This window comes from Oculina patagonica, chromosome 11, assembly GCF_052425735.1.
Source record: "Oculina patagonica isolate OP01 chromosome 11, crgOcupat, whole genome shotgun sequence".
NCBI classification, from domain to species: Eukaryota; Metazoa; Cnidaria; class Anthozoa; order Scleractinia; family Oculinidae; genus Oculina; species Oculina patagonica.
Genome location: NC_135768.1, coordinates 1,824,771 through 1,834,455, shown reverse-complemented (window position 1 = coordinate 1,834,455; position 9,685 = coordinate 1,824,771). Strand labels below are relative to the sequence as shown.

General features: G+C 37.3%; 1 protein-coding gene across 1 annotated transcript in view; it reads right to left on the bottom strand.

The window, feature by feature from the left end:
• LOC144631179 (dnaJ homolog subfamily C member 7-like) overlaps positions 1–8,632 on the bottom strand; it is an 11,868-nt gene extending 3,236 nt beyond the window's left edge. The window contains exons 1-12 of the mRNA XM_078489585.1: positions 8,470–8,632; positions 8,293–8,387; positions 7,641–7,765; positions 6,532–6,645; positions 5,010–5,084; positions 4,511–4,629; positions 4,330–4,399; positions 3,475–3,558; positions 2,128–2,292; positions 1,824–1,915; positions 1,265–1,338; positions 1,022–1,168 (exon numbers count right to left, since the gene is read on the bottom strand). Of these exons, the coding sequence (XP_078345711.1) occupies positions 1,022–1,168; positions 1,265–1,338; positions 1,824–1,915; positions 2,128–2,292; positions 3,475–3,558; positions 4,330–4,399; positions 4,511–4,629; positions 5,010–5,084; positions 6,532–6,645; positions 7,641–7,765; positions 8,293–8,387; positions 8,470–8,591 (1,282 nt within the window). The 5' untranslated portion in view covers positions 8,592–8,632. The remainder of the gene's footprint in view (positions 1–1,021; positions 1,169–1,264; positions 1,339–1,823; positions 1,916–2,127; positions 2,293–3,474; positions 3,559–4,329; positions 4,400–4,510; positions 4,630–5,009; positions 5,085–6,531; positions 6,646–7,640; positions 7,766–8,292; positions 8,388–8,469) is intronic.
• Between the last annotated feature and the right edge of the window lie 1,053 nt (positions 8,633–9,685).

Sequence of the window (9,685 nt, the reverse complement as noted above, 5' to 3'; positions counted from 1 at the left end):
TCTCAATTTTAGTCGCCAGGCTGGCGACCTTGGTTCAAATTTAGTCGCCAGCTCCAAAATTTTAGTCGCCATGGCGACTAAAATGGTCTTAACTTGGAGGGTTGCTATATCCACTGTCAGAGAGCACTCACTGATCAACAAAAAAAGCCTGAACAACAAAAGAAAGCAATTAGTTCATTATCCAAGATGTGAATAAACCGTAAACAACGTTTTTTAGTGATTTTCTTCCAAGTAACACTGTCAAACTTGAAAACGTCCAAGTTTTAGGTCACTTCTTTTCTACCTGTACGCAGTTACACTGCCTTTTTCAATTTCATGACTAGTACAGTACGTTTTTGCAACGTCTGGCAACTACTAGTGGATTTCAAACTAATACCAACACTTTCATTAGATATTCAAGTAGCACTAAATCTTGTTGAGAATGTCCCTGTTGCTACTCTTCTGGATGGGATAATAGTCCATCGCAGGTTACTCCCGAGCAATTTCATCAAGTTGTCCCGATAATCTGTCGGTACCCATTTATACACCTGGGTGGAGTGAAGCACTGTGAAAATAAAGTGTCTTGCCCAAGAACACAACAGTTATGGTTGAACTCAGACCTCCAGATACAGAGTCCAGTAACATTCTCGTCCACATAGCCCTTTCGTTTCTCTTAGCCGACGTGGCCTTGGAATGAGAAAAGGAAGGGCTCTGGGGACACAGGATTTCCAGTCCTAGATTCTAGGACTTCCGGTCATCATGTATGCAGTCATGATGTTTCAAAAGAATGTATGAGAGAGTCATTACGTTTTTGACTTCCGTTCAATAATTCTTTGTTCCAAACAGCCAATAAAAAAATCGAATTAATTCAAAAATCCTATGTCCCAGAGCCCTTGGTTTCTCTGCCAAGGCTTCGCCGGCTAAGAGAAGTGATAAGGGCTATGGGGACGAGAGTGAGTCCAGAGAACAATAATGCCATTAGTCCATTAGAATCATTATCATACTGTTGACAAATTTGTAAGTAATTTGTTCCTGTTCTAACCTGGATGATGTTTCAACGCTTCTTTCTTGTATCCTTTCTTTATTTCATCCTCCGAAGCACCCTTGGGTATTCCCAAAATTTTGTAATAATCTTTTCTTTTACTTTTTTTCAATTCCAATTTTGCCTCATCAAGCATTCGTCGATATTCTGAAGGAAAAAAGATACAATAAGTAAAAAACATTTCATAGGCAATTGGTAGAAGAATGTGTTCTAATAGCACAATTTGAATATCATCAGTCTTACCTCGGGATCTGTCCATTTTACAAACTTTCTCGTAATCTCTTACGGCTTCTTCGTATTTTTCCGTTTCCATGTAACTTAAAAATAAAGAAGATGTTGTTCACAATAAGCTTGGAGTCTAAAGTGAATTAACGTAAAGTAAATAAAAAGGCTGATGTCTTAAGTTTAGAAGTTTAGTTAAGTGAGTAAGCAGACACTTTTCTTTGCGTGCTCAATTCATCTCTCACGAGAAAATGTCCAAAATTCGATCCGAAGAATTCCATACTGATGACGAAGTCCGTGTAGTGTTTGTGATTGGTTGTTACTTACGCGCGAAAATTCAAAACTTAGTAACAAGCAATCAATTTGATCTTCGGGGGGGGGGGGGGGAGGAATTGAGCATGCTTGTGTGTATACTCTGGCTAAAGTTTTTTTTTAATCTTTCATCAGAGCAAATAGTTGGTCTGCAAATAGTAGGTTCTGTTTGATTAATAATGAAAGCGTGTGCAGTATACTGGCCTTTTTATAAATGACAAAATAAAAGGGGAGGAGAGGGTGCAAGGATGGTAAAATACAAACTCACCATCTTGCTCTTTTGATGTAAGCTTTCAGGTATGTAGAGTCCAGTTGTAACGCCTGACTGCAGTCTTCAATGGCTTGCTCTGTTTTATTTATCTGAAAAAAAGGTAATGTGTTTAATTTAGTAATTGTTGTTGATGGACTTGCATCTTATTCAAGAGAAGAAAAAAAAATAAAAATCAAGAAGAATTGGCAGTACACCTTGGATGTTTACCGATACGAGACAGACCATTATTTTTTTTGAGGGGGTGGAGGAGGATCAAAAATTCTGAAAAAAAATATTGTTTGCAAAAGAAAACTGGACGCACCTTTGAGCCAACCAGTGCTCTGTTGTAGTAAAGCTTGGCATTTGTCGATTTGTTGATAGGATCAATTGTCAGTGCTTCAGTGTAGATATCAAAAGCCTGCTGATATTTTCCAGTGGAGAAACTTTCATTGCCTTCTTGTTTCTTGGACTGCAGACGTTTCGCTTTCTTTAGAGAAAAAAAATAATCAAACCATGCATAACTCACAAAGATGTTGTAGTGCATGTTGCATGGATTGTTTGGTTTAGACACAACAAAGCTCTCAAAAAGATTCAAAGAAGGTGGCTACCCTTGTGAAGCTTCTGTCATCATGGGGAGCTGCATGAATTTTACTAGGTGATGACTCACAGAAGAAGACAGGTCTGCTAGAGCTTCGGGTGGTTGTGGGGGCAGGGGTACTTTGTCCCATTGAAAGCCCTTAGGTTTGTTTCTACCCCTCTGTTTTACGATATGCAGTTTACCACCTGTACAATAACTGTAATGTTCATGAGGCTGCATGGACCATATTATGGGTTGTTTCGGTTTACCTTATTGTAGGAAATTAACGCGAATTTCAAAAATTCGCGTTAATTTAAGTCGCGTTAATTTTTGTAAACGTTAATTTCCACGCCGTTAATTAAGTGGAGCACTAATTTCCATGACCTTAATTTCCATTATTTTGAAACCAATTTCTCAATACAGTCCAGACGTCTTGACACTTATGAAACTTTAGACATTATTTCATCAGGGTGGAAATCTGCCGGATCACTAAAACTGTGCCGGAAAAACGCTCGAGGCGCTCAGTTTCCTTTGTGTTAAAGTAAACTTGTTCCTGTTGTCTCAACAAGTGTTTTTTTTCTTTATGTTTGTCGCATTAATTTCCTTCATTTTGAAATGTTACCCCTCTTCCGCATTAATTTCCTTTATTGGGAAGTAATTTTCCCTTCAATTCGCGTTAATTTAAGTCACGTTAATTTCAAATACCGGTACCTTAATTAACACAAGTGTTAATTTCCTATAATAAGGTAGTCTGCATTCAAGCCTAGTGGCCTGGCAAGCTTATCCCTGTTTCCAAATCTCCTCCACCCTGGATAGATGCTAGTCCATCGCAAGGTTAACCCCATCATTAAATTCAATGGTACCCATTTATATACCTGGGTGAAGAGGCACTGTGAAAGAAAAGTGTCTTTCCCAAAAATAAAAGGCAGCAACCCCAGACAGGGCTCGAGTATGGCCAGCTTGGTACTAAGTCTAGCACACTAACCATTAGGCCATGGTACCTCCCATTTAATGTGGAAGAAAATAGGCTAATTTTCCCTGACACAGCAGGCTTAGAGTTGAAATGAATATACATGGCTAAATAAATTATACCTTCAATGCCAATCTTGCTTTCTTGTGGTCTGGGTCTCTTCTGAGAACTTGATTAAAATGTTGGTAAGCTTTGTCCACAAAATCCTGAAATAGAAATAAAAGCAAACACTTACACAATCATTGCACCTTCAATTTAATAAGTTAATGTTCTGACTTATCTTTACAACCATAAACCTAAAAATAATTTCAGCTAAATCCAATATGTCCTGTTAAGATTTACAAATCACCTAAAACTACAAAATTATATTGAGTATAAAACAGAGAGACCTGATTTAAAAGCTCAATTTTTATGCACTAAATTAATAGAGGAATTCTTTGCGAGTTCAAAAATTTACCTTAACCATTTATCCAAATGATAAAAGAATTAACCAGGTTGTCCTTTTTCCCTTTTCTGGGTGTAAATGAGAATTTTTGCATTCTCCACCTTGTAAAATCCCTACCCTTTTATGTACCCAAAGCCTTAAAAAGGTACCCCTTTCAGGCAGGGCCTCCCTATATGGTCCACTATAAGGATTACCCCACCCCGGGGCTGCAAATATTTTTTTCCCTTTGAAAGGACATGCATCTGACTAAGTCACCATTTTGATCAGACAAAACAAAAGTGAGGTCGGACATAATATTACATCTGTACTGCCAGTTATACAGTCATGTTATACTATGTGAACCTGCTAATCTAATGCATTGTCAATGCAGAACATTGGTGTTTGCACTGGAAAGTTGTCCAAACATTCTGTCTGACCACAGTTGGAATTTTATCAGACATTGGCAAATTGTGGTCAGTCTGTGAACAATGCCTGACTGTTATTTGCAGCCTTACCACCTTGCTCTTGGCACATGAGTGAATGAACATCTTACCTGATAGTAAAGACAGAGCCCTTTGACATAAAGTGCATCTGAATTAATCGAGTCATCTCTTAAGATATTCCTGAGGATAAAATACAGAGGATAATAAGTTCGTTATATGATGAGACAGCTCTAAGATGGAATAATAAATCAAGTAACGGTATTTCTTCAGCTGTAAGAATGTTCGACTTACTGTACATCAGTTAGTGCATCACTGTATTTCCCCTGCAGGCAATAAGCTTCTGCCCTCATCACTTTGTAAAGTGTGCAAGCTGGACAAGTTTCAAGGATGTGATTCATACAGTACACCACCTAAATAAAGCAAATTCCAAAAATCTGTCAGTGTCCAAGAAATTACCAAAAATACTGGAACCAGTGTTACGATCAATATAGGTCACTTATGAAATAAAATGGTTTTTTAAGCCGATCTGATTTTTTTACAACCTACGCCCCTTCCCTCTCCAACCAGTATGCCCCGGCAACTTTACTTGGTGTGATTAATTTTGTTTGAAAGTTGTTGCAATTTTTTAGTAATTTGTTTGAAAGTTGCTGACATGTGGGTGCCAGACAGCTAATTTTACTTTTTTATAATTTTTAAGGTGTTTTTGTTTAAACGTACATATATGCAGTAAAGATTGCATGATTCTAATACATAATATTTCTATCTTGGCCATATGAGCATGCTCCCATACCTTTCTGTAATCTTCTTTATCATGAGCTTGAAATGCAGATGACTCAAATTCTTGTACCATTCTTGTTGTACGCAGCTGAAAATTAAATAGGACTGATTTAAAAATCTACAACAACAAAGTAGCCACCAACTTACCCTCTACAGTCAACTCTCGCCCCGCTATTACGGACGCTCGATATTACGGACAAAATTCAGATCCCAGGCGAAAGTTATAGAGGTTTGACTGGAAATGACTCCCGCTATTACAGACTCTCGCTATTACGGACACTTTCGTGGTACCAAAAGAACAATTTTATTGCTTTGACTCTAGATAAAGCGGACACCATGAACTTCTCACATAACATTATTACGGAAAATTGCAGTGTGTTGAATACTATTTGTCAAAACACACTTCAGAAGTCTGCAATAATTATTTTTGCATCAATTGCTTCAGTAGCTGTACACCAGACTTTGCTTTTTCACTTCAGCTTGCGCCCTTTTCTTCCAGACGACTCCTTTGGAGAGATCAAACCCTCGACCATTGTCATTCTCCATACCTAACGACTACTGAGTTGTTTCACGACTGTTGATAAGCTCGTCATAACCCATACTATTGAACCTATGTTAACGCCATTTTTTTCCTCACACCCCGCTATTACGGACTCTCGCTATTACGGACACTAAACGAAGCCCCGAGCGTGTCCGCTATAACGAGAGTTGACTGTAAAAGTTGCCTTTTTCCCTTTCATCTTCCCCAAGAGGACAATAAGGAGGGGGGCATTGGGCCCTATTAAAAACCGCAAAACTGAACAAAAAATCATCAAAACCCGCAAAATTGCAGTACAAAAAATTCAAATTTCAAAAGCCTTAACCTATTGACACCTGAAGATTTTTTTAAAAAGGTTTTTCTTATACATTTTGACATTTCTGTTCAGTTACAAGCTAAATGATACTACTCAAACTAGCATTTTGAACAGGAAACCAAATGGGAAAAACCGAAAAGCACATCCAATACCAAATCCGAAAAAACCGCTTGCATTTTTGTCGAAAACCAAAAAACCAAATGCCAACAGAAGGAAAACCCGCAAACCACATAAGAAACCAAAACCAAAAAACCGCAGTTCTTCTGGTCAAAAACCGTAAAACCAATCTAAAAAATGGCCAAAACGGAAAATCCCGACGCCCCCCTCAATAAGATGTACACCCGAGAGTATCTATCCACCATTATCTGAATTTTTTCAACAAATCCTTCCAAAAATTAACACTATCAGTATCGTGTGTTTAATAGATCAGCCACTGGGTTATGCAGAAACAATTAGACGGCTTGCTCTAGAAACATTGAGCTTTCCATCTAACTGTTAATGAGCATAACCAGTCCATCAAATTTATTGTTTAACAGTTTTTTCAACTGTTATGTTAAACTTAAATTTATATGACCTTCTACACATGTATGCTACAACATGTTTTTTACATGTAGGATCGAGGTAACTGGTAAACACAAAGTTCTGACAAGATCTTTTAGTTTAAAAATTAAAAGTACTCACATCATTCTGTGCATCTTTATTCTTTGGGTCTTTCTCAAGCACTTTCTGCAGGTAATTTGTCGCATTTCCAATGGAGCCCATGACAAGGTGGCACTTGGCTGCCCTGTAATAACCCTTTATAACAAGAATATTGATACTTTGTCAGGCAGACAGGCTAACAATATAAGGCCATCCCAATAAAATGCTTTGTTTCCCATCCCCGTCCCTTGTGATGGTGGGTCGGTTGGTCGGGCAAAAAAGAAAGAATGAACACTTTAAGGGGTCTCGGTTCATTTAAGAAGCCGGGAGATGCAGAACCGAAAGATTTTGTTTCAGTTGATCTCGCTGAGAATGTTGGAACAATCGTTGATGCCCTAGGCACGAAACAGCCTTTGAAAAACTTAGTGTCGATGTTAATTAAAGACAAGGACATCACATTATACCAATTGTTGTTAATAAAACAAGATCACATGCTTGTAAATTTAAGTACTTGCTTCTTTGACTAGTGAATATGGATTTGTTTTTATATTTTGTAAAAAAAAAAAAAAATGGGTCGGCCGGGCGATGGGAAACGAAACATTTTATTGGGATGGCCTAAAGAAATTAAAAAAAAAACAAGTGGATAATGGCGGATTGTTCCAAGAAAAGAGAAGGATGTCACAGCACTCATTTCTATCCTACGTTAGGAGATCTAGGATTTGAGCCAACAGTTTCAATAACAATGGTATAAAAAGTCTGCATTCTGGCCTAGAGGCCCCTTCAGGCTGGAGCTTATCCCAGTTTCTGTAGCATTTTAAAGTGACTAAGAGTATTTCTACTCCCCCCTACAGATGGGATGCTAGTCCATCACAATGTTACCCCCAGCATTAAATTTGCCAGTACCATTTATACACCTGGGCCCAGTAGTTCGAAGGGTGGATAAACCAGGTTTATCCACCAGATAAACCACTATTCAGTGGATAAATTTTACACATTCTACGGATAGTGATTTATCCACAGAATATCGTTATCCACCCTCCGAACAACTGGACCCTGGGTTGAGAAAGGCAACATGAATGCAATTATTGGTTGGTTTTTAAAAATCTTAGACTTTGTGCGTTATTAAAAGATGCCATGAAGGATTAGCAGACCTTGACAAAGTTTTCATCAATTTTGATAGCAGCCTGTGCATCTTCCAGTGCCTTGTCGTAGGTTCCCATCATCATGAAAGCCGCTGAACGATTCCCATAATATGTTGCTACAGTAGGGGCTAACTCTGAAATAAAGAACAAAATAACAGCATTAAAATACTTGAGTCTGACTGCATGGGTAGCCACCCCCCCAAATAAAATACACCTACCTAGAGATACTTGTAGTATATATCATCTTTTATTGCCACAAAGTCGTCAACAGAACACTGAATCTAAAACAATCTTTGGAAGTGTTAAAAATAACAACTGTATCTAAACGAAACCAATGTAGTTTTGGAACATCAACTTCCTGTTTGTAATGGTTATAGCCGGCCGGCGAGTGTAAGTTTTATCTCTGTAGCTTATTATATATAGTTACTACATTATTTTTATAACGCTGATTTGTTAGATAAGTCTAAATAATCAGATCTTCTCTGAAAATGGAAAGTTTTGTTCTGACATCTGTGAAATTTTAGTTTCTGTAGCAAGGGTAAAGTGATCAGATGCACATGGCAATGATCATGTCGATATCAAGATTTTCTGTATCATAGATAAAACGTTAATTGTGATTCTCTCTGGTACAAAATCCAAAGATAAACACTTCAAAACATACCTATCGCTTCTGTATACAATTTAAGAGCCGCTTCGTAGTGTTTCTGTACATATTCTCGATTTCCTTCAGCTTTTTTTGCATCGGCCTTGGCAAAACTGCAAATGAAAAATGTTAGAAACAGAACATTTACTTGATGAAAATGTGTGGCAAGATACAGGGAGATAAATTTGATCTCACTTGTCCAATTCAGGTTCTTGATCTACATCCATTTGCTCTTCTTGTACTTCTTCATGGCTATCCATGACTTCATTTTCTGTGTGAGAATTCTGTTCCTCGGTCGTGTTCTCGAGATCCGCCATGTTACCTTGCAACTACTAGTTCCAGACTCCCAGCATGTGCGAATATTGTGCAATAAAAATGTCTGACGAAAATGAAAACTGGAAAGATAGGATGACGCACAGAAAACAAAACAAACAATTTAAAACCTGACGCTTTTAATTTACTAGCTTTAATGCATGTTTTCAATACTAATATATAAAACTAATATATTTCATGTACTCCACAACTCATGACAAAGTCTACACAAGAGCCGAGCTCTCGAGAGATGACGTAATCAAATGCATAGATATGACGTAATTGAAACCTTGCTCCGAAAGCCCGGGAAAAAAGGCCTATTTCACTTTCATTTTACTTTCAATCACTTTTGGACCTTTTGATACAATATATAAATTATAAATGTTCTTAGTAACAAGCTTTAAATCAGGAGTATTGACGAGTCTATACTAGGCAAAAGCAAAATAACTGGAATAACGACAACAACAACGACAACTATTTTATTTTGCCACAAATAAAGTACATAAAAAACAGCATAAAAATTAACTTCAAATATGAACAAAAACAAATTAACTTCTCAAACCCCTTCAACGGCCATTGCACATAACTTTAGGTTGAATGCTTGTTTTACAATTCAATGGAAGATAGCATATTTTTTGATTTAAGGGTGAAAAAATTGCCGGTTTATTGGAGAATCATTTTTGTCACAATTTAAAAAAATTCCCGCTTTGAATTTTTATTTCAGTGATTTGTCCATGATTTAGCTAGTAAATGTTCATTTAAAAATCAAACACTAATTGTTAAGAGCATGCAGACAAACAAATAACAGTGTACAGATGAGAAGCACATAACATTTGATGTACTTTGTCAAACTCACTATGAAGCATCAACTAATTAGTTAATCACAATGGCATGTTGTTTATTATCATTTAAAATTTAATTAGCTCTCTCCCAGCTCGCAGAACCCTAGAAAGTTCCATGCATGTAAAGAATTCCTGAAATTTTTTCTTTTAGATAAATTCGTTACGTTCCTGTAGTAAGTCTGGGTCACCTGTGCAGCCAAGTTCTTAGTACCAGGTCCCCTCGACATATAATTATTCCCTTGAGTATTCTGTTGATT